The sequence below is a fragment of the Sciurus carolinensis genome, chromosome 6 (genome assembly GCF_902686445.1).
Source record: "Sciurus carolinensis chromosome 6, mSciCar1.2, whole genome shotgun sequence".
Classification (NCBI taxonomy): domain Eukaryota; kingdom Metazoa; phylum Chordata; class Mammalia; order Rodentia; family Sciuridae; genus Sciurus; species Sciurus carolinensis.
This window is the reverse complement of record NC_062218.1, coordinates 131278851-131303590: the sequence shown is the minus strand read 5'-3', so window position 1 is coordinate 131303590 and position 24740 is coordinate 131278851. Positions and strand designations below refer to the sequence as shown.

The 24740-nt window shown below is 44.0% G+C and overlaps 2 protein-coding genes and 2 non-coding genes across 5 annotated transcripts in view; 1 reads left to right on the top strand and 3 right to left on the bottom strand.

The window, feature by feature from the left end:
- The window catches only part of Pgbd2 (piggyBac transposable element derived 2), a 90070-nt gene extending 68105 nt beyond the window's left edge, over positions 1-21965 (bottom strand). The window contains exons 1-2 of one of the 2 annotated variants that reach the window (XM_047554895.1): positions 21731-21965; positions 5564-6366 (exon numbers count right to left, since the gene is read on the bottom strand). The gene's annotated coding sequence lies outside the window, so the exon portion shown is untranslated. Of the gene's footprint in view, positions 1-3638; positions 3698-5563; positions 6367-21730 lie in introns of those variants that run through there. The other variant, XM_047554902.1, reaches the window with a different exon arrangement.
- Positions 1194-14079, top strand: LOC124986519 (L-amino-acid oxidase-like; the record flags this gene model as incomplete). The annotated part of the gene is made up of 7 exons (XM_047554904.1): positions 1194-1215; positions 9232-9461; positions 9742-9854; positions 10656-10857; positions 11738-11806; positions 11945-12081; positions 13248-14079. Coding segments are annotated over 7 exons (1605 nt in total), but the record flags the coding sequence as incomplete, so codon positions are not given.
- Trnae-cuc (transfer RNA glutamic acid (anticodon CUC)) lies at positions 21304-21375 on the bottom strand. Its single transcript has one exon. It is a non-coding gene; the product is annotated as a tRNA-Glu (tRNA).
- Trnal-caa (transfer RNA leucine (anticodon CAA)) lies at positions 21663-21768 on the bottom strand. Its single transcript has 2 exons — positions 21731-21768; positions 21663-21708 (listed from the first exon to the last, which is right to left on the bottom strand). It is a non-coding gene; the product is annotated as a tRNA-Leu (tRNA).
- Positions 21966-24740: the final 2775 nt, after the last annotated feature.

Here is a 24740-nt window from a genome sequence, read left to right as displayed (position 1 = left end):
GTAGTGCAGTAACAAGAGGGAGTCCACATTGGACGGGTCCCATAGGGTACATTTGTTCGTTTATGGCTCTTAAATCATGTAATAACCTCCATTTTCCTGATTTTTTCTTTGTTAAGAATATTGGAGTATTCCAAGGAGAGGTAGAATGTTGTAAATGACCTGCTTGTACCTGCTCTTGTACTAACTTATGAGCTGCCTCTAGTTTTTCTTTTGTTAGGGGCCACTGTGGAATCCAGCGAGGCTTATCATCTTTCCATATTATAGGGATTGATGGTTTATCAGTGGCCCCTAGGAAAAACCCAATCCATGAGAATCATTTTTTGGTGGAAGTAAAGGCAGTGGTTGGGTAGATCCTTGGCTATGTCTTCCTAATCCTTTTTTATCATCATAATTCATATTTTGTAACATATTTCTTACAGGAGTCCCTTGGTAAATCTGGTCAGTGGTGAGTTTCATATCCATTTGCTTCAGGACGTCTCGTCCCCATAGGCTAATAGGAACATTACAGACATATGGCTGAAATATTCCTGTGTGTCCCTCTGTATCTTTCCACGATAATGAGGAAGCACTTTGATTGGGGCTTTCTGCTACTCCTAAGCCTCTCAAGCTCTGAGCTGCTGTGATCAATGGCCAGTGCTTTGGCCAGACCATCGCACTGATAATACTTTTGTCTGCTCCCGTATCTAATAAACCTGTAAATTCCATATTTCCCACTTTTAATTTTAGGAGGGGCCTCTGTTCCATATCCATAGTAAGGTTTATTAAAGTGGTTCCTGTTGATCCAAAACCTCCTTGTCTTTTATTTGTATTTTCACTGGGCCACAAGGAATGTCGACTGGGCAATATAAGCATTTGTGCAATGCGATCCCCTGGAGAGATGACCGTAATTCCTTTTGGTGAAGAGACCAAGGCTTTTATTTGTCCAGTGAAATCAGGATCAATAACCCCTGGGTGTACTATAAGTCCTTTTAATGTTGAGGAACCTCTACCTAATAATAGTCCTACACTATTTTGTGGGATTTTTTCATGCCAATCAGTATCAATCATCTGCACCCCCATATCTGGGGTTAGTATGAGTCTGGAGGTGGCACAGATGTCCAATCCGGCACTTCCTGAGGTGGCTCTGCGCTCCCCTTCTCTGTGGGAGGATACCACCGTCGGGGAACTTGTTGAATTACCCCGTATATTTGTTGCGGGCCCCGGGGAGGGCCCTGTCTCCCGTTTTTTTGAAGTTCAGGATTCGACCCTAGGAAATTATCCTCCCTATCTCTAATAGGCTGACAGGCACTATTCCGATGACTTCCTCTTCTGCATCTTGGACATAGCCCTGGGGCATAAGGTGTAACAGATTTTACTATAGTTATCTCTTATCTTTTGTTAGGGCATTATCTCCTTGCTGCTGATTTTGTGCATCTATTGAAACGTATTGGCCTTCTACTATTAACATTTCTATCGGGAAACCTTGCCACTATGTTTCTGCAAGCAGTTTCAACAGCTATTTCTTGCTACTGAGCTTCCCCAATTAGCCATTGTTCTCCAGATAACACTGCTCTGCATACCTGTCTCCAATAGTCTTAACTGCCTCTTTAAAGTTTTTCTAATGGTTGATGGTATCTCCATTTGCTTCTCAAATACGGGCAGGTTCTACAAATTTTGAAGCTCTTTTTATTAGGCTTAGGTTTCTCCTACCTTTTCCCCTTGTTCCTAAGTTTTCACTACCACTTGGTTATTCCTTTTGGGGGTTCTTTATGTTAGACTTAGTTCCCTTTTTTCCCTTGTTCTTAGATTTTTTGAGCAATTATTCTGTAAGTCACCACCGCTCAATCTTTCCTCACTTTATTCTCTTTAAGCGTTCTTTTCTGTTACTATTAAATCCTGTTCATGAAGATCCCCCTTGTGGCACACTAAGCGACTTTTCTTACTTTGGCTGTTTTTTTCCCTCAATGGCATCCCATTGTTTTTTAATGGTTCCCTGAGGGGTTGCTGCATTCAGACCCCATTGTTACTAATTTGAATAGCTTTAGTTATGGTAATTACAATAACAAACAGTGGCCTAGCTGCCAGGAGCAACAAAATTACTGAAGGGAAAACTATCAAGTGCGCATTAAAATTTTTATAGCGGCTTTTCACGTACTACCTAATTGGACCGCTCCAAGCGTGTTTCTACTTTCACTTTAATTAGACCGCGTTCCACGCGCCAGGACCGCTGATGGCGTGTCCCGATACCCCCCCGACCCGCGTTCTACGCGTTAGGATCCCGGTACCCCTCAACCCGCGTTCCACGCGTCAGGACCGCTAATGGCGCGTCCCGATACCCGCGTTCCACGCGTCAGGACCCCAATACCTTTCAACCCGCGTTCTACGCGTCAGGACTCCTGATACCTTTCAACCGGACCGCACTCCGCGTGTCCCCAGGACCGCCAATGGCGCATCCTGACACCCTTTTTTTTTTTTTTTTTTTTTTTTTTATAACCGGTTCAACTTGTATACAAAAAAAATTTTTTTCAAATATCTTACCTTGTTTTCTTTTATAAGGCCTTCATCTTCCCGGGTTTCGGCACCAGTTATCGGGTCCCCCCTGGCCGCAGAGAGGGACACGACAAATGTCTGAAGCTTTGGAAGTTTATTGTGCACAGTTCCTTTCCTACGCTTCTCTTACCCCTAGCTTCTGCGCACTCCCAGCTTCCCTTTTCCCAGCTTCTTCCACTCCCGCGTACTCCCTCCTTCCAGCTCAGCTCCAGCCGCTGCTGCTGCTGCTGCCGCCGCTGCCGCCACTTCTTCCGCTTCTTCCGTTCCGTTCCCCCTCGCTCTCCCACCCACCAGGCTTATATACACTTCAATCAATCAGGGGAGAGTACACGAGATAAACGCGGACAGCTGCAAGCGCAGAATGGGTACACGAGGGGGCATGCTCTAGTCACATCGTTAACTAGCCAATCATTGGAATTCGCTGGTTGTTTACTGTATAGCTGGCCGCTTTTGGCTCGGCGTCAGGCGCCATCTTGACCACGCCCAAGGCTGGGGTTCCCAGGAACCCCCACAATACCCCTGGGTTCAATTCCCAGTACCAAAAAAAAAAAAAAATATATATATATATATATATATATATATGTATATGTGTATGTATATTTATGTATATATATAGATATATGTGTGTATATGTGTGTGTGTGTGTGTGTATATATATATATATATATATAAACAAAATAAATAAAAAGATTGAAGGACAAGAAGAAGGTGTCCCAGTCACAACTGCCAACACTCCACCCACCACTGGAGAACAATACTGTGTCCCAGATGGGATGAAAGGGCAAAAGAGACAGACTTCCAAAAGAAAGAGAGTAGCCAGAAGACACATGGGCCAGGGTGGAAAGGCTGTGGCTACAGGCCCCACTCCCACTAGCAGACCCTCTAGTGTGCTCCCTCCTCTTCCCAGAGGACACCTAAAGACTTCTGGTCACGTTAAAACTTTCTCTCCACGTGTACCTCTAGAAAGAAGGTTTAAAGGTGGAGAGATGAGCCAGGCATGAAACCATACCAGGTCATTCAGGTTCACTCCCAGTAGGAAGCTGGGAGACAAAGCACAGTAGCTGGATCACAGACATGGTGGGAGGGAGAAACTAAGGGTTGGCACCTACCTACTCAGGCTCAAGTGATCTGATCCTGCTGAGCCACTGATTGGTACACTCTCTTGAACCATGTCACCTATTGCATCAGGATAAGAACATCTCCCTGGATGTCATGCAAAAAGCCATCAGCATTTGGTTTGGATTAACAGCCCAGTCTCAATCCTACCCACTTCCTTTCTCCTCCCCAAACTTCTCTGGCAGTGCCTATCAGCAGAGATCTGGAAATCAGGGGAGAGACCAGAAGATCCAGATCATGCATGAAGATCTGGATCATAGGTTTATTACAGAGGAACACAACAGGAAAATTCTTGTCCAGGACTCTAACCACCACCTACCGCGCCCCCAGACAATGATACTTGGCTCTAGCCCTGACTTAGTGGACATGGGTGCTACAGGTCCTAGGCAGGCTCCCATGTATGTGGTCCCAACATTTTGTCACAGCACAGAGTTTTAGGATAAACATGCAGACACTCTTTCCTTTCCTCTAGTGACTTTTCCTCTAATTGACTTGCCTCCCCAGAAGGAAGTATGTGTGCCTGAGGTCTAGTCTTTCTCCACCTGGACCAAGACCCCCTCTGACCACATCACCCCTGGTGAGGAACCAGACAGGGTGCCAGTGAGAAGAGATGGTATGAGAATTGGGGTGGAGTAAGTGACCACTGCTGTGTCCCAAGAAGGGTCCCTTCTCTCTGCCTCTTGTCATTTCATCTTCTCATAAAGGTAAGATAGTCCTAGAGTAGCCTCAAGGAGAGGGAGGGTGTATGTGTGTGTGTTGGGGTGTGGTCTAGGATAGGTGAGTCGGAAGCTATACAAAGCAAGGGTGTAAGCTGTGTCTGCCGCACCACATTTTACAAGCAGCTCTCTGTTCTCCTGGGTCCCTGTTCTCTCTTCCTTCTTCCTGCCTTGCATGCCCCACCCCCACTCCCACCTTCATGAAGTTTTTGAGGTCCCATACTATTCTTGTAGTAGAAAGTGGGAAGATCCTCAACTGGAAGGGCAAGGGCAGTGGGCCGTGTGGTTGGGGTCCCATGACCCTCGCAGCCCACCTGTTGGTCTCACTTCATTCTATTTGACAGCTCTGTCAAGGGCAGAGTAAGATAGCAGTGCTAAAAGGAAGGAACCAGGGCAAGGCTTGGTGACAATCTCTTTTTGTGTGTATAATGCAGGGGAACACGAGAAGACAGGGTGATTCTCACACACCCCAAGGAGTGAATATGGAGGAGACAGACAAGGTACAAAAAGAGGAAGGCAAGCTGGGGGTCTCAAAGGGCCACCAGGCAGGGCACTTCTTAAGGCCTCACCCTTTACTGACTCAGCATTCTGCTCCTTCCTGTTCCTGCATTATTCCTCTCCTACTTCCATCCTCTTCCCACCTCCACCAGCTCTACCCACAGTAAAGAGATTCACTCCTGGGGATGACTTTGGGGAGAACAATAATCAACACAAGAGGGTTCCCTTCTCCAAGCTCTGTTCCCTCACATCAGAGGACAAGGAGGTCAGGCTGCCCTAAGACAAGTCTCCCTGGGCAGGCACCCAAAACAGGCTCCTCCAGGACAATCTGTCCTAGACAGATCCCCTAGGACAGGCCCCCCCACAGAACAGGCTTTCCCAGGAAAAGGCCACCAGGACAAGATTTTCTAAAATAGAAACCCTAGGGTAGGTTCCTCCCATACAGACTCCAAACCATATGCCAGTGGTTTTGCACTCCTTTAGGCAACCTTTCTACATCCAGCCTTTCTGCTGGCTCTGAGTGGATTGAAAGACCAGAGGTTTGACTGGACCAGGCCCCCAGCAGACCACACCACCACTTAGGCATCGTGACTGAGAGAGCCGGTAGCACTAGCATACATAGATAGTGCCCCTCAATCAAAACACATGTCCTCAGGACACATTCGTAGCAGCCCATTCCCCACCTTCCTGAGTGGGGTGCTTACCTTGCAGACCAGGAGTTCCTGGGGCAGATCCATCCTGGCAGCCTAACTGTCCACCCTTGAAAGTTGATGTGCTCACTGAGCCCTAATGTGTGCTTGTGTGTCATGTGGGTGGGCACACCTGTGTTGCTACTTCAGCACCAGAAGTGGCAACAGATGTCTGACTTATTTGTTCTAGTTTTGTGGCCCTGCCAGAGTTCCCAGCAGAGTGCACAGCTTGGCACGTCCTCAGAAACCAGGAAGAATTGACTCACTCTCATTTCTGACACACACATGTGATGTGATTTGGACCATCATAGCAAGTTCCCCATTCCTGTGAGTTTTGTTTTCCTCATCAAGAAACAGCAGTAATAAAAGGACCTGCCTCCAGGTATGTAGAGGTGGGGTGAGTAAAATAATCAGAGCTGGAATAGCAAGAGTGAGGTCAAACTCCCATCCCAGGCCCTGGCAACAGGAAGCATCCCCAGGAGAGGATGGGGTTTCCCCAAAAATTCAATATTTGACTTTTTTTTAAACATAAACTAAAAAGGAACTTTGTAGACTTATCTATTGGAGTTTAGCCGTGTTTTACTTAAAATTCCACATATCAGTGCTTAGGGTTTCTCAGGCCTTAATCAGTTCTTAGAAGCAAAGCAGGCAATGCATAGCACAAGAAGGCTCTAGACAGATGCCAGCCCAGATCCCCAGCAGCCTCACACTTGGCCTTGGGCTCCCCCTCTTTCTCTGGGCACCCCCTGCCCACTTCATTTTCTTCAGAATGCTTTCCATCTCCTCCACTCTTGTCTCTTCCTTCATTTTTCTTAAACCTAGAAAAAAAGCAATTTTAACATTAACATGAGAAGGCATTTTTATGGTTTTGAATTTTTACAGAGGAATAATTTACATTGAGTACAGTACAGACATCTTATTTGGTGAAACACTTGAATGACCACCACTCAGATGAAAATATAATAGATCTCCATCACTCCCAGAAAGTTCTGCTATGTTCCATTCCAGGAAATACTTCCAAGAGATAAGCCCTATTATCACTTTTATCCCCACCGGTTAGTTCTACCTGTACTTAAACATCACGTAAGGAGAAGAGCAAGTAGGTGTCATTTGTCTGGTGTCTTTGTTCAACATTATGCCCAGGGATCTCTGGAGATAAACAGAGTACTTTCAGCTTAAGACGTGACAGGGCTGACCTACCTACTGACTGGTGCTATGCCTCTCTCCCAAAATATCCAGCACTTCAAGGATCTGTCCAGTCTGGTTACTATGCATGAAAGAAGTAGTGGAGTTGGAGCACTTCTAGAAGGAATTAGAAGGCCTAAAACTGGAGGTCAGCATTCCTGCTGAATAGCTTGGCTAGTATGCTGCTGAGTACTGCCAAACTAAAGGAACTCCTTCACAGACCCGGGATTCAGACAGCAGAGAGCCAGATTATGTGACAGCAGCAGGTGCTTATGCCTCAATACATTTACTCCCCCTCACCTACCTCTACTTTCTACCACCCCTTCTCTCCAGCCCAGACTGCTCCAGCCTCTGCACTCCCTCGACACACCCCTGGCAGCCCCAAACCCTCACCGCCCTGCAAAGGGCCTGGCAGAGTGGGAGGGTGACAATTCCCAGAAAGGCTAAGAGGAAAAAAGACCAGAGTCCTGGAAGCTAGAGGTTGGGTGGGTGGGGACAAAATGCACTCTGGAGCATAAAAGAAGGAAGCATAGGACTCACCCTGAGGTAAACCCCAGGTGGAGAAATCTCTGTTATAAACATCCTGAAGCACTGTGACGGGGTGAGTAGCAGACACTTTTGGCCAAGGAGCCAAGTCTATGAAAAGGTAAATGTGGGAGAAGACAATGGACTGTCTTCTGGAGGTTGTCAGCATTGTGTCCCTGCTGGCCACAATGTTGGGTGCAGAACCTCATACCTCCTTCACGTGTTCATTGATAGAGCATTGGTTGAGCACCACTACCTACCCAGCACTCCGCTAGGCATCCTTGGTAAAATAACAAGTTCCTTGATAGGCAATTCTTTAGCCAGCAGAGTAAATAAAGGCATCAAAGATCTCCAGGAGCAAGTTTGGGGTTGGGGGAGTAGCTCAGTGGTAGAGTTCTTTCTTTAGCACACAAGCAGCTCTGTGTTTGATCCCCACTACAAAAATATTAAAAAGAGAGGGCGAGAGTGAGCTACCAAACCTAACTTGCATTTACAACCGTCACTCTAGCAGTGGCCAAGGCAAAGAAGGACCCAGCTGCAGTGACTGTGGAGGGGCAGAGGGAGAGAACCCCTCAGGCCAAATAACCTATTTTTTTGAGATGAGGGGGTACCAGGGATTGAACTCAGGGGCACTCGACCACTGAACCACATCCCCAGCCTTATTCTATATTTTATTTAGAGACAGGGTCTCACAGAATTGCTTAGCACCTCACTTTTGCTGAGGCTGACTTTGAACTCCTATCCTCCAGTTTCAGCCTCCTAAGCAGCTGGGATTACAGGCATGTACCACCACACCAGGCACCAGAAAAAATTGAAGAAGAAAAATGAATATGAATTTTCTTCCAGGGTCTGTGGCTACCTGACCTGAGAGAGCTGGGTAAGAACCAATCATTTTTTTATTCTCCACCACTGGGGAACAAGAATAGATTTTATTAATCAGGTCAGGATGTCACAGACTAAGAGGTTTAAATAAGAGAAATTTATTTTCTCACGGTTCTGGTGGCTGGTTGTCCCAGATCAAGGTGATGGTAGGTTTGATTTAAGACCTCTCTTTGACTTTTGGACAGCTATCTTCTCATTGTGTCCCCACATGTTCTTTCCTCTGTGTGTCCCTCTTTGTGTGTCTAAATTTCCTCTTCTTATAAGGATATCAATCAGATTGGAGTAAGATCCATCCTAATAGCCTGCATTTAACTTAATTACCTTTAAGGGCTTCCATATGTAAATAGAGAATTTGGGGAATATGCAACTCAACCCATAATGCAGATGATAGTTTTAGAAACAGGAACACAACAATCACAAAATACACATCTTTTATAGGATCCTAGAGGGAAGATATGACACATCTCTCTCAGAACAGAGTCAGAATGAAATGGAAGACAAGTGTGGAAATGAAGGCTCAGTGTGGCAAATTTTTTAACCTCAATAACTCTTGTTCATCTCTAAGAGATGATCCCATGAAGTCCCTCTGGGTCTTGGGAAGCTGGTAGCCTACCATGGACACTGTAAGTTTATTAAACAATGTCTTCAGGCTCTCCATCCTTACCCCATCCTTCCATCGCTGCATTGAGTTAAGGCCTTCCCATTGTAACAAACATTTTATCAACCCCAAGGGGGATAGGGAAATCTAATGTGAAGGGCAGATCTATCTCACTTGTATTCTGTTTGGTTGAGGGCTTGACCTCCTGCATGGAAACCCAGCTGGTTGAGGTGAGGCCCTTAAGGCAGATATGCAGCCTGTATCACTCCCTAAATGGGAAGCATTGATCTCTGAGTGGGTACTACTGACCAGTGGGAGTGACGGAAGGCAAGCATGGAAGGTCCCATGACTAATGAACATTCTAGTAGGGAGGAAAGAAACAGGAGTGCCAGGATGTTGCATCACAGGTTCAGTGATATGATCCTCCACAGATCAAGGATTAAAACTGGCCTTCCTTGGTCCCCAGCTATTTGCCTGACTGCCATCTCCACAACTATGTTCCCAGGTTGGCTGGTTCTGGCCCTCCTGTCCGTGCTGGGCGTGAGTACTGAAGCCTTCGATGACCAACTTGTCAAATGCTTTGAAGACCCCCAGTATGAAGAGCTGATACAGCTGGCTCAAGATGGGCTGAGGCAGACAGCTGAAAGAAAACGGATAGTGGTGATTGGAGCAGGCATGGCTGGGCTCACCGCTGCCAAGACTCTGCAGGACGCTGGCCACCAGGTACACAACGGTGCTTGGGAGAGTATCTCTTAGGGGACTTGGGCTCTGAGCAGGGAGGTAGGACAGCAGGTGGTGGATAGCCCTATGGAACTGGGGCCAAAGACCAGGTCTAGGGCTATAGACTGGGATGGAAAGGGTAGAAGAGCAACTGATCTCTCCCCATGACAGAGGGAGACTTCAGAAAGAGGCAAATCTGGGCCTGCCAAGAGGGAGGAGGAGAGTGTTGTGTGGAGGGGATGTGACTGGCCTTGTTGAGTTCAGTAAATATTTATCTTTCTAGGTGACTGTCCTGGAGGCCTCAGGGCGTGTAGGTGGCAGAATAGAGACCCATAGAGTTCCTGGAGCACAGTGGTACATAGAGCTTGGCGCCATGAGGATTCCTGTCAACCACAGGTATGGTTTCAAGGAAGTAGGGGTGGATGAAGAAGGCCAGGATGTGGACTGCTAGCACCAAGGCCAAGAAGGACAACAATGGGTGGAGTTCTTTCCTGGAAACCAAGAGGCCAGGACCTGTGACAACTCATTTCACAGTTCCACGCCTACCTCAAAATTTCTCCCAGCCTCAATGTTTTAATCAAGAGAACAGACATAACTGCACCTGCCCTGCCTGCCTGGGAGGTTGTGTTGAGGATCATAAACAATAATTGGAGTGGGAGAACAACTTGGAAAGTCAAAAGGCAGTCTGCTAGGTTTGCCAATGATGGAAATATGAACATCACTCTGGGAGAAAGTGGTGTCTTGTGGGAGCCCTGAGATCAGGAGGACCATCTGGAAGGGGTAGGTGAGCAGGCGTTAGGAAAACACAGGCTGGAAGAATCAGGAATGATGCACACAGCCTCCAGGGAGGATAAATCCAGGGGACACATCCTTTATACTCTTCATAGTATCTACTGGACCTGGAAGGGCCACACCCAAAGATGAGAAAGCTACAAGTATCAAACAAAGTGAGAGAGATTTCAGCCAGCACAGAGGGCCAGCCTGGTGTGTTGTGACCACAAGAGTAGGGACCCAGTTCCCTCTTGGTCACATGGCCATTAGCTTGGCATAGTGACCAGGTAACCTAGCATTCCTTCTGTGGAGGGGGGCCAGGGATGGCCCCAGGAAATCTAGTAGGGGCGGGAAGTGAGTACAGGAAACAGGGAGGACTGGTGGCTTCCTCATCCTGGATCAAATAGTTTCTGACTCACTCTGCAGGCTCTCTCATGAGCTCATCAGGAAGTTTGGGATGACCCTCAAGGAGTTTTGCCCCTACAACAACCAGACCTGGGTGCTGGTCAATGGAGTACGGCAGCGCTTGGGGGCTGTGCAGGCCGACCCCAGCCTACTAGGCTACCCGGTCAGAGCAGATGAGGTGGGAAAGACAGCTGAACAGCTCTTCAATGAATCACTGAGAAAGGTAAGACAAAGCAGGAATCAGTGACCTCCATGCAGGCCATCATCTTTTTCAGAGACATTTTATGCAAACTTCCTGAAGTTTCTCTTTGATTGCCTAAGTGTAGTGAAAATCCTTCCATGGACCCCAGGCCCACGTGTAGGAGGGCTCCACTAGCTTGGTCCTTGTCAACCTTGCCTCCCTCTCATGACCTCTCATCTGAGCCATTTGCTCAGCAAGTGCAGTTTCAGATCTCAAATGTCTCCACATGTACAGACATGCAAACCTAGCTGCCACTGAGATCATCATGGCAGGTCCAGGTTTATGGCAGAGAAAGACCTATAAGCTGGACTCTGTATTTGAATGTACTGTGTGACCCTGGGCAAGATGCTTGCCATCTCTCTGTTCCAGCTTCTATAAAGCAACCATGCTACTGGAGACTCTCTCCTAGCCTGGTTGTGAGGATTAAGTGAGAAGATGTGTATAAAGTGGATATCCCCAGCTCTTGCACCTCATCTGATCTCTCTCAATAGCTCAGCTGGACCAAGCCCTCTAGCACCCATATCTTTCACAATGGCCTCAGAGGGCTGCAGAAATGTCCTCAGTCAAGGACAAGGAGGCAGACGTCTCCAATTCTGGGAGCTCCAAGGCTGACAGGAGAGCCTGGCTCCTACCTTTACACACCAAGAGTAGAGAGAAAGTTTCCACCATGGAGCACCACAATCCAGTTGTAGGACTGAGTCTTGCATTCTGTACTAATATGAAGAATGCCTCAGACACACCCAGGATGAGTAGAAGCAAGTGCCAAGCATGGACCATTGGGGCATGTGGGAGCAGGGTCAAGGGTGTATGTGGAACTGAACTTTGCCAACATGTCCTCCCCTCCTCCTTCTCCCATGCCAAGGTGGTGGAGGAGCTGAAGAACAGTAACTGCAGCCAGATGCTGGAAAAGTATGACTCCTTTTCCACCAAGGTCAGTCCTCAGGCTCCCCTCTAACCATGACTAAGCATGCCCCACCCTGTCACAGCTACCCATCACTCCAGCTAGGAAGCAATGACTCCATGTCAACTCCCTGACCTGGTTACCTTCTTCCCCTGAACACGATCACAGGAGTACCTGATCAAGGTGGGGAACCTGAGTCGTGGGGCAGTGCAGATGATCGGGGACCTGCTGAACACAGACTCTGGCTACTATGAGGCCTTCATAGAAACTCTACGCGGCATCATCTCCTTCTTTCAGGATCCCAGGTGGGAAATGGGGGAAGCAAATGGACATGGGTTGGCCAGTTACTAATGAGGACAGTAGTAGAAGGAAGGACAAGATAAACCAGGTGACAATTCCAAGAAAAATGGGAGCACAGAAAGAAAGAGCAGGGGTTTCCAAACTCCAGGGAACCTCAGAATCACCAGAGGGAGGGTGCCTGGTAAACACCTGTGACTGGGCATTACCCCCAGTCAGACCTGGGCTGAGACCCAAGAACATGCATTTCTGACATATTTCCAGTAGGAACCCACTTTGAGAACCTCTGGCTAAGGGACTGTTAGGAGGCTATAAATCTGCTTTACGATGGCCCTTACCTATTCTTCTGTGACAAAGAGTATAACATCAGTCCTTCTTTAGGGAATTCATGCAAGGGAACTTGCTATTTTTTCAGTCCAGAAAGGTAAATCAGGGTTGCCAAACTCAGACCCTAGTCACCTTTGGTCACTGGCCAGGTGATCTGTATCGATGAATCAGATGAACTGGGATTTACTCTTACCTGGGGTTCTGTAATCTTAATCAGATGAAACAGGTACAGACATTTACCAGAGGACAACTAAGCCTGTGGGAGCCCTGATGGATTTATTTTTTTGAACTTATAGGCCTCTTCTCTCTCTACCTGCATCCTCCCACTTCTCCTCAGCATTTTTATTCAGAGTTAATCAACTTAAATTCAAGCCAACAGTTGCCATATAGGGAGAGAGAAAGGTGAGGAAGTCTGAAGACAGGTCAAGGGAAGATTCTTGGTGGGACTTAGGCTGCATTCTTTAGGTCCACCCTGTGCTGTGCTCTCTAGTGGCATTATGGACGGGGCTAAATATATACATAAGAATCCTGCATCTTTGTCAGCTGTGAGACCAGGCATCCTGCATGGAGGTGACCATCAAGGGGACCTAAGGGAAGTGACTGAGAGTAAAGGACTATAGAGGCTCAGAGGGGTTGCATTTTTCTGATAGATCAGCCCAAAGCAACACCTTCTCCAGTTCCTTAGAGTTAACAGACACTGCCTGCTGTTAATCTTTTTGTCGACTGTTAAATCTCCCAGTACAGTCCATTACAGAACTCAGTCACCATCTGGTCCAAATGACCCATCCTGTGCATGCCTTGTCCGTCAACCTGTTTCCCTTTCCCTCCTTTGCTTGCTCATTCTCAGGTTCTATGAAATCGTTGGAGGCTTCGACCAACTCCCTCAGGCCCTGCATGATGCCCTCTTGCCAGGGACAGTCTTGTTTCGCTCACCAGCAGAGGAAGTAGAGGTATCTGGAGACCATGTCCATGTCACCTACAGGACGCCTGACCCTCTGCAACCCAGGTCACATCTGACTGCCGATTTTGTGGTGGTGGCCTGCACTGCCAAGGCTGCCCGGCTCCTCCATTTTAGGCCACCCCTCTCTCTCAACAAGGAGGATGCACTACGTTCAGTTCACTACAACAGTGCCACCAAAGTGATCCTGGCCTGCACACAGCGTTTCTGGGAGCATGAAGGCATTTCCAGTGGCAAGTCCAGCACAGACCGCCCTTCCCGCTTTATCTACTACCCCGATCACATATTCCCCAATGGCACAGGGGTCATCCTGGCTTCCTATACTCTAGACGATGACTCCATATTCTTTGCTGCCATGGACCATGCCCAGGTGGTTGATGTCATCTTGAATGACCTAGCCGCTGTCCATGACCGCCCCAAAGAAGAGCTCCGGGCCCTGTGCCCCTATTCCACAGTCAAGCACTGGAGCCAAGATCCTTATTCCATGGGAGGGTTCACCTTTTTCACTCCTTACCAATATGTGGACTATGCCCAGGAGCTCAGCCATCCAGAAGGGCCGGTCTACTTTGCTGGTGAGCACACAGCCCTGCCTCATGGCTGGATTGACACAGCTATCAAATCAGGACTCAGAGCAGCAAAGAGTATCCAAGAGGCTGTGGATTTGACTTTGACAAAGGACCCTGGGGACACAAAAGAGGCCTACTCCAAAAGTGAGCTATAGCCAGTTTGTATCACCCAAAGAATCTGAATGATTCCTGTTAACTTGGTCCACAGGAAAACACTTAAAACCCACTATCTCATTTTATCTTCACCTTTACCCAAAGACGCCAAATCAAGAGGTGCCACTTACACCAACGAATGGAGTCCCTACAATATTTTCCCCCATGACCTTGGATTTATTGATGATATTTGAACAAGTACATTTGATGTAATGATTAAAATAAAGCATTCATCGAATTTAAGACTAAAATTAAGTGTTTTATCTACATTCGGAGTGGCATCCAAATAATTTTAGAGTTGAGTTCTAAGGGCTTTGGAGACCCTTGCCTTCTAATGCCCTCACCTGGGGTCCTTTGCTCTGTTTTTGGTTCCTTTAATCTGAGTCTATCCCTAGCTCCCCTCCCCATCTCTACTCTTCCTTCCAGGACTGATTTTTTTTTTTTTTCTTTTTCTTTTTGTGGCACTAGTGATTTTAATGAATTTTAAGAAAGGGCAGAAACTTAGTTACCTGGAGGTTGTTGTGTGGGCAACAACCTGTTCAATGCTTTTCCATGTTATTACAACAGTCCTTGATGTACATACTCTAATACTACTCCATATTACAGATTACAGTGATTCTCCAAGAGGTCACAAATGCTGGTCCTACATGGTTCAAACCTCATCCTAACTCTAAATTTAACTCCAAAACCTCTTGCTTCTTCTAGGCTCAGCTTCTCTGTCTTACTCTTTTTTGTGGTCCCAAAACAATTAACAATTCACTTTGGAAATGTTCAGCAATTAACATTTGAAGTGTTTGAATGAATTAAAAGTTCTCAGAAGGCAGAGAGTGGTATTCTGCCTCTCCTACTTTTCCCCACTTCTGACTGAATCTTCTTGTCCTGGCAGTCCTGAGAAGTGAAGAAGTAAACAGATGGAGTTGATACTGATGATAACTTTCAAGCACGGAGATAATGAGATGGCTGGGCAAGGATGCAATCTAGAGAAGCCCATCATTTGGCAGTGACCTGGCCCGAATTTTGTCCCTAAAGGACCTCTTGAGTTCATCACTCACAGGCCACAGGAAGAAACCACGTGGCTATGAAGTGAGGGGACAGTTTATCATCAAAGGGAACAAGGTACCTTCAGGAAGGCCTTCAGAACCAGTTAAAATACTGACATTCTGTTTAGAGCTTAAAACTAGAACAGAACAGCATGCTACTCAGGAAAACCACTCTAACAGGGTCTAGGATTTTATGTCAGTTGCAATCTAACAAGTGAGCCTGCCAAGGTATCATGGAAGCTGAGAGGATTCATGGGTCAGAGACAAAGGACTTATTACTCATGGCACATAAAGCTGCATCAGCTTGCCAAGTCCCACGGGATCCAAATAGGTACTATGTATGCAGTGGACTTGTATGGAAGCTGAGAAGCAGTGAGCTCATAGAGTTTACCAATATTATAACAGCAGTATGCAAGTCTGCTTTTTCTTGGGGGTGGGGGTTAAGCACTTTTCTCCTTTCCTTTCTGAGAATCAAACCCAGGCCCTCATGCATACAAGGCAAGCACTTTACCACTGAACTACATCCCCAAGCCCACTAGGCACTTTTTTCCTTCAAGGTTTCTGCTAAAATATAACCCTGAGAAACAGTGCTAGCAAAGAACAGTCAGGACCTTACATTCAGAGCATACCCAGAAGGAATGTGTAGAGAATCTGAGGCCACATGGCAAATTGATTTTCCCAGGACTGACTCACCCATTCTCCAATTACCTCCCTAGAGATGTGGTTATCATTCTCCTTCCTCACTTGAAGCTCAGCTGCACAGGGACCCTTGGTCCCCCAATCTCACAGTCCACACTGTCTCACTACATACATTAAATTCACATGCATTAAACAACCACTCTGATAGCAGCTCTGAAATCTGACAGGTGAGACCCAAATCCTTACCTCAGCGAAGTTGGAGACAAGCTTAGGAACTAAAACATATAATAAAATAAGTGTAACAAGAACCAGTTTATGTTGTGTATCATCAATAAAACAGGAAGAACTTTGGAATCCCTGAAGTGGACTTCTTCCTGGATTATAATTGCAGGGGGTTATGATGTCACTTAGTACATAAGGAGAAGTTAATTTTTTTTTAATTATGGATTCACCAGAAGTCACAGAGAGTGACAGGTCCCAGTATGCCCAATTTCAAACTGAAATCTTTTTCATTTTACATAATTTAGTATAACAAAGCCAGAAATTTGACATTAGTACAACGTTTAGATATAATTCTATTTCATTTTATCACATGCATAGATTAGATTCTTGCAACCACCACACAATTGAGGTAAAGAACTCTTCAATTAACACAAAGATCTTCCTTGTTTTATCCCTTTATGGTCACACTCACCCCACTCCCTGATCCTCAACATGCCTAACCCCTAACAACTGCTAATCTCTACCATTATTAGAATTTTGTCATTTCCAGAATGTCATACAAGTGTAATTATAGAGTATATGACCTTTTGAAATTGAAGTTTTCACTCAGCAAACTCCCTGAGATCTATTCAAATTATTCTCTGTGGCAATAGTTTTGTTTTTATGGCAGAGTGGCATTCTGTGGGATGGCAGGTTAAATAATCATCCACCCATTGAGGAACTGTAGGCTATTTCCAGTTTGGACTTTCACAAATAACAATGCAATCAATGTTTATTTATTACTTTTTGTATAAAACTAAGCTTTTCTTTCTCAAGGATAACTGCCTAGAAACATAATTATTGGGTCACATGGTAAGTGCATAGATTTGTAAAAAAATAAAAAATAAAAATTGCCATACTCTTTCCAGGATGTCTGCGCCATTTTACATTCCCACTAGCAATATTTGAAAGCATCTCTGCATCTTCCCCACCAGCATTTGGTGGGAGAAAAATATGTATTATTCAGATATCTTTATCTTTTTCAGGGGGAGCATACTGATAAGTACAACTGTTGACATCTGGTTTTGATTTTACTTCAACAGTGTTAAACATCTTTTTATAACTCTCTTTGATGAATTATCTTCTCATGTCTTTGACTTATTTTCCAATTAAATGGTTTGCTTTCTTAATATTGAGTTTTGAGAGTTCTCTATATATTCTAGATAAAATCCTTTATCGGAAATGTGGTTTTGCAATTTTTTTCCCTCTGTGTAGTTTGTCTTTTCATCTTCTTAACTAGGTCTTTCACAGAACAAATTTGAAATTTTGATGAGCTCCAATTTATGTCATGTCTAAGAACTCCACTCAGGCCAAGGTCCTGAAGAATTTCTCCTATTTTCTTTTAAAAGTCTTATAGTTTTATATGTTACATTTAAATCTGTGATTCACAATCTAACAAAAGAGGTGAAATACCTCTACAAGGAAAAATACAGAACACTAAAGAAAGAAATTGAAGAAGACATTAGAAGATAAAAAGATCTCCCATGTTCTTGGCTAGGCAGAATTAACATTGTCAAAATGTCCATACTACCAAAAGCACTATACAGATTTAATGCAATTCCTATTAAAATCTCAATGATGTTCTTCCTAGAAATAGAAAAAGCAGCCATGAAATTCATTTGGAAAAATAAGAGCCCCAGAATAGCCAAAGCCATCTTTAGCAAGAAAAGTAAAGTAGGAAGTATCAGAATACCAGACCTTAAATTATACCACAGAGCTATAGTAACAAAAATGGCATGGTATTGGCACCAAAACAGACATGTAGATGAATGGAACAGAATAGAAGTCACAGAGACAAACCCACATAAATACAGTTATCTCATATTAAATAAAGGTGTGATAAACACACATTGGAGAAAAGAAAGTCTCTTCAACAAATGGTGCCAGGAAAACTGGAAATCCATATGTAGCAAAAAGAAATTCACCCTGCACAAAACTCAACTTTAAGTGGATCAAAGACTTAGGCATTAGAACAGAAATCCTACACCAATTAGAAGAAAAAGTAGGCCCAACTCTCCACCATGTCAGCCTAGGAACTGACTTCCTTAACAAGACTCCTAAAACACAAGAAGTAAAATCAAGGCTGCAAATTAGTGCAGCCACTCTGGAAAGCAGTGTGGAGACTCCTTAGAAAACTTGGAATGGAACCACCATTTGACCCAGCTATCCCACTCCTTGGCCTATACCCAAAGGACTTAAAATCAGCATATTACAGAGATACAGCCACATCAATGTTCATTGCTGCTCAGTTCACAATAGCCAGATTGAGGAACCAACCTAGATGTCCTTCAATGGATGAATGGATAAAGAAACTGTGGTATATATATACAATGGAATATTACTCTGCCATAAAGAATGATAAAATTATGGCATTTGCAGGCAAATGGATGAAATTGGAAAATATCATGCTAAGTGAGATAAGCCAATCTCAGAAAACCAAAGGACGAATGATATCACTAATAAGTGGATGATGACACATAATGGAGGGTGGGAGGGGTTAGTGTTATGGTTAGAGTTAGGGTTAGGGAGGGGGGCAAGAATGGAGGAAGGAAGGACTGTATAGAGGGAAAAGAGGGGTGGGAGGGGTGGGGGGGAAGGGAAAAAATAACAAAATGAATCAAACAACATTACCCTATGTAAATTTATGATTATACAACATGATGTATCCCATTTGTTCACAATAAAAAAAAAGGAAAAATTTTTAAAAAAAGAAGTAAAATCAAGAATCAACAAATGGAATGGAATCAAACAAAAAATGTTTCTTCACAGCAAAGGAAACAACCAAAAAACTTAATACCAAAAAAAAAAACCCCAATTAAATAAATAGGTAAAAGAACCGAACAGACACTTCACAGAAAAAGAAATACAATTGATCAACAAATATATGAAAAAATGTTCAACACCTCTACCAATTAGAGAAATGCAAATCAAAACTACACTGAGATTTCACCTCATTGCAATCAGAATGGCAATTATCAAGAATACAAGCAACAATAAATGTTGGCAAGGATGTGGGGAAAAAGGCACACTCATACATTGCTGGTGAGACTACAAATTGGTGCCAACACTCTGGAAAGCAGTATGGAGAATCCTCAGAAAACATGCAATGTTGGAGCCACCATTTGACCCTGCTATCCCACTTCACAGTTTGTACCCAAAGGACTTAAAATCAGCATACTACGTACACAGCCACTTCAATGTTTTTAGCAGCTCAATTCATAGCTAAACTATGGAACCAGCCTTGGTGCCCTTCAACAGATGAATGGATAAAGAAAATATAGTACATATACACCATGGAATACTACTCAGCCATAAAGAGAAATGTAATTATGGCATTTGCCTATAAATGGATGAAACTAAAGACATATAAATGGATCAAACTAAAGACTATCATGCTAATTGAAATAGGCCAATCCCAAAAAACCAAAGGCTGAATGTTCTCTGATATGTGGATACTAACTCACAATAAGTGGGGAAGGTAGAAAAGAATAGAAGTATCTTGGATTAGACAAAAGGGAATGAAGAGAAGAAAGGGGGAATGGGAATAGAAGAGACACTAGAATGAATCAGACATTACTTTTCTATGTATATATATATGATTACATGACCAATTAATTCTACATCATGTACAACCAGAAGAATGAGAAGTTATATTCCATATAAGAACAAATTTTTAAAATCTATGATTCATTTTGAGTTAACTTTTGTATACAGTGGAAGCCGTTTGTCAAACAAACTATATTATTTTTCTACTAATAAATTTTACATACTCCTGCATAAAATTACAACAAAGAAAGTTTAAAATTTTATAATCCAACCACTCTAGGAAATCACAGTTACATGTGGGTGTTTGTCCTTTCAGTCTTCCCCCATAACCCCCCAGCCCCGTCTTTCATATTTGTATATTTGAATTCAGGTTGAAAAGGGAAGTTTAAACTGAAACTTAAAGATTAGCAAGAATTTCATTCTTTTTCTTCATTCTTTGGCCAGTTTTACCAAAAAGAAAACTAAGGCATGGAGAAGATAAAACAGCTTGCCTTCAGTTAGAAAGGCACCCTCTATTTGAACTCTATGCCAATCTAGCTGTCAGTCACTGTGCTGTGGTCCACACAAGGCCAGGTTGCATTTAAGTCCTCTGCAAGCCTGGGCAAGCTTTATGTCCTCAGATCTGGGGTTATTCTGGGAAACCTGGTTATAACAGAAAGAGGCAGAATGTATACAATAACTGTGGTGGGCTGAAGGTCTAGAACACGTACTAGGGGGAAAATGAATACAATGGAAAGCAACAACAAAGTAGGCATATAGACTCAGAATATTATAAAAATGTTAAGACCTTCACACTCAAGGACTGGGGTGGTAGATCAGTGGTAGAATACCTGGGTTTGATCTCCAGCCCTGAGGAGGGGAAGGGAGGGGAAGGAGAAGAAGGAGAAAGGAAAATCACAAGTTTCGGGGCCAGTCTGAGTAATTTAGAAAAAACCTGTCGCAGCAAGATGTAAAAAATGGGACTAAACCTGTACATCAGTAGTAGAGTTCTTGCCTAGCAAACTGAAGGGGGCGCGCGGTGGGGGGGTTTGTCAATCCCCAGTACTACAAAAAGAAAGGGAAATAAGAAAATTCCCAGAATAAAGTTTTAAAAGCAACTACGCCTTTTTAAAGACATGCAGGGGAAATTTAAATGTGAATTAGTGAATGATGACATTGTAAATCAACTTTTCTAGGTGTTACTTATTGTTCTATAATAATGGCAGGTCTGCAACCTTCAAGTGGTGCTTGCCTGGGGTATGGAGACCTGTGAATATCGTTCTTGAGAGAGAGAATGTGGCAAAATATTAACCAATATTGAATTCAGACAATGTGTTGCATTATTTCCATTATTTATATTATTTTCAAAATAATAGTTAATAATAGAGACAATTACCCAAACGTCTACTAGGAGCTAAAATTCTTTGAACCACACCTCTAATCGACAGGCGCCATGTTAAACGGCCTTCTGGAAATCTAGGAAGACTTTTAAAACTTCTTGTCAAACTTCTAAGACCAGGCACTTCGAAAGTCCAGGGCTATCTTTTTGGATCATTTAGTGCTGTCCGAGTTGTTCTTTTCTTAAGATGTGGTTGTTTAAAGGTGCCCGGAACACAACCGTCATTTACAAGCCGGAGAAAATCTCATTTCTGATAACTACTCTCTACCAAAAGAGACAAATATTAAACTCATTTTTCCTTTTCCTTTTTTAAAATGAAATGGCCATTTTGGCTTCAGAGGTCTGCATGGAAAATAAAGCTCTTCCCTGACCGGGAATCGAACCCGGGCCGCGGCGGTGAGAGCGCCGAATCCTAACCACTAGACCACCAGGGAAGCCGTTAGAAGGTGTTGCCCTCTGTAATAGATAAAGTGAGAGTTGTGTGACATACGTGATGCGCAAGAATATCATTGGAAGGAGCTCCGCACTCCTACTGAAGCTGCCAACACCGCCACAACTCCTCAATAAACAGCCGTTTGGCTACTGCTGAGACAGACAAACGAGCAACGGAAAACGAGGAGAGATAAAGGCTAGTTGTGGCCTTCTTCCACAGAAGAGACGAAAATAACAGCACACTTTTGGAAATTTTGGGGTGGTATTTCCTGAGAAGAGCAAAACGATGTGTCAGAAGTGGGATTCGAACCCACGCCTCCATTCGGAGACCAGAACGCCCGTAGGCAAGGTGCTCACCTTGAGTCTGGCGCCTTAGACCACTCGGCCATCCTGACACGCGAGGGCGCCTTTGTTCTCACTTAATGTGCTACTTGTGCCCGCCCATCGTACTTCCAGGCGTCACTGCGCACTGACCAGCCGGCTTCCGTAGGAACAACATAGAACGACCTATTCTCTGCCTGCCGCCTGCGACACTGAGGTCTCGGAAACGCGGTGATAACTACGCAGTCAGAACTGGCAAACACAGCACTTCCTAGCTGGGAATCAAACCGAAAGTCTAGCGGTTAGTGACTACTGCGCAGGCGCCGGGCCCAAAGAACCAAGGAAAATGCAGTCGGAAAGGCGGAACGAAGTGCTAGCGGCTGATCTGAGGCGGTTTGGCCCGCCACAACCTTGACCAAGAGTTCTGCCTCACCTCCCCAGCCCTACCTGGGTACATTTTTAGATATGTTGTGTTAATATTTGGAAAGCAGTTGGAAAAACACTTGCTACGGAATTCATGGCAAGTTATTGTTGTTGTTTGTTTTCATTTCATCGTTTTTATTCCTTATCCCTTCGTCTCTGCCTTACTATTCCTGTGTATACCCATCCCTCAAGATCCACATCCCCTTCCTCCACCAATCCACACAGACACCGTTGAGAATAACAGGGAACCCAGAACAGCGAATCTGGAGTTTCCAGGTCAGAAGAGCCTGGTGTGAACCCTGGTTTAGTTAAGGGAAGTTCAAGCAGCGATTGCATAGCAGTTAACGAAAGTGAAAAAAAAAAAAAAAACGTAAAGTGTGCTTTAGCATCTGCTAGACAGCATCTAAACTAAACCGGAAATCTAAACTGCAGAACGGCTCAGGAAGGGACCTCCTGATTGCGGTTTCTGCTAAGATCAGGGACCATTCGTTCATTCATTAAAACTTTGTCCACTATTAATACAATCTTAAAGAGATAAATCCCCAGTCCTGGTAAACTGACAGACCAGGGAAGGAAGTAATCAACACAAATAAACAAAGGAACTGTGAGAAAAAAGCTAAAGCAAGACAAATAGTGGAATTTTGTTTTTAAACTGGGCTGTTACTAATGCCTCACTAAGGAGATTTTTGCTGAAGTATTTTTCAATAATTTTATGTGACTCAAGCAAATAGTGTGAACGTCAGCCAGGCGCGGTGGCTCATGCCTGTAATCCCAGCAACTTGGTTGCTGAAGTTGAGGCAAGAGGATCACAAATTTTGAGGCCAATCTGGGCAGCATAGGGAGACTCTGTGTCAAAAAATAAAAAGGTCTGGGGATGTAACTCAGTGGTAGAGTACTCCTGGATTCAATCCCCAGGACTGAAAAATGCATATACATAATATATATGTAAATTATGAATGTGAAAATTTTATTCCAATAATTAATGGTGTTAAAATAAATTTATGACAACTTGTTAAAACGGTAAGGAAGACTATTCCAACTCTTGCTAACAGGAGTATCACAACAGGGAAAAGAAGTAAGGCTCAACTCCAAATACAACAAAGACATCTAAGGGTTTAAAGCCAAAGAGCAGAATTGGGGTCAGTGGATGGAAAATATTTCTAGACAGCTCTAACACTGCCTGAAAGGAAAGAGGCTAGACCATAATTCTCACTGCTCGAGAAATACTGAGTCAAGTTGGTAGTAAAATAGTTTTTATTCAAAGTAAGCTTTGAAAGAAAAATTCCATCTTCAAAATTCCTGATATTGAGCAGAACTTTTAAAGGAGAGGCAGAGTGACAAAAGGGACAAAATGTACACATGCAGGTTTAGTTAACCTGCAGTTAAGAGGCCTAAGTGGGCAATCTCCACTCCCATGTCAGCGTGGGAGACAGGTTCTCCAGCCTCTACACTTAGCATGAGAAAGTCATTCACAATTTCAGATGTGGGAACCCCAAGTTTAGTGTGTTTCAAAAACTTCTAAGAGGAGACATCAAGAAGAAGGGGGAGTCTTGCTAAACAGAGCTTACAGATTCTTGCTAAAAGCAGACCAAGGATTCAGGCATCAAAGGTGAGGGATGAAGAACTTGACCCAGAGACAAAAGGTGATCAGATATCAAGAGTGAGGGGATTCTCACTAAACTCACTTAGCAAAATTCTTTGCTCAGACTGGGCTGGAAAAACTAATAACAGTATGTGATTAGTTTGGGCCTAACCAAAACGAAGGTTCAGAGGAGCCTGACTAAAGTTTGTCAGTGATGGACCTGTAGGATGTTAGAACCAATGCAAAGGAGAATTGATGAGATTTATTTCATTCAACCAAACAAATTCGGTAAGAAATTTGCTAACACATGCAAGACAGGTTAATATCCTAAGCATAATAATCAGTGATGAGCTGGTCACTATGGTGCACACCTGAAATCCCAGCTGCTTAGGAGGCTGAAGCAGGAGAATGGAGAGTTCAAAGGCAGCCTCAGCAACTTAGTAAGGCTCTAAGCAATTCAGTGAGACCCTGTCTCTAAATAAAACACAGAAAAGGGCTGAGGATGTGGTTCAGTGATTATGTGGCCCTGAGTTCAACCACCAGTAAATAATCATTGATGTCTAAAGTTGTGTTTTCTACATTGAAGTTATCCTTTTCTGCCAGAGAGAAAGCAATTGCATCTCTTAACAAATTTTATTTGCACTGCTATGAACAGGAATCGTTGACCATAAGGACAAGAATCATTTGCATCATAAGTTAACCTCTACCCCTACAGAGTTGTAAAATTGCAAGCCAATAGAAGTCAATGAAAGGCACACATGTCAACAAGATCACATAATTTCCCAAAAGTCTGCTAGAGCCTGCCAAGCATACACAGAAAGAACACTTAATCATCCCTTTTGTCTATTCTCAAGTTTTGGATTTTTTATATTTTATTTTACTTTTAACTGACAAATAATTGTATGTATTCATGAGTACAGTATGATGTTTGTATATATGTATACATCATGTGATGATCAAATCAGGCTGGTTAACATATCTATCACCTCATATATGTATTGTTTCTGTGTGATGAGAATATTTAAAGTCTATTCTTGTAGA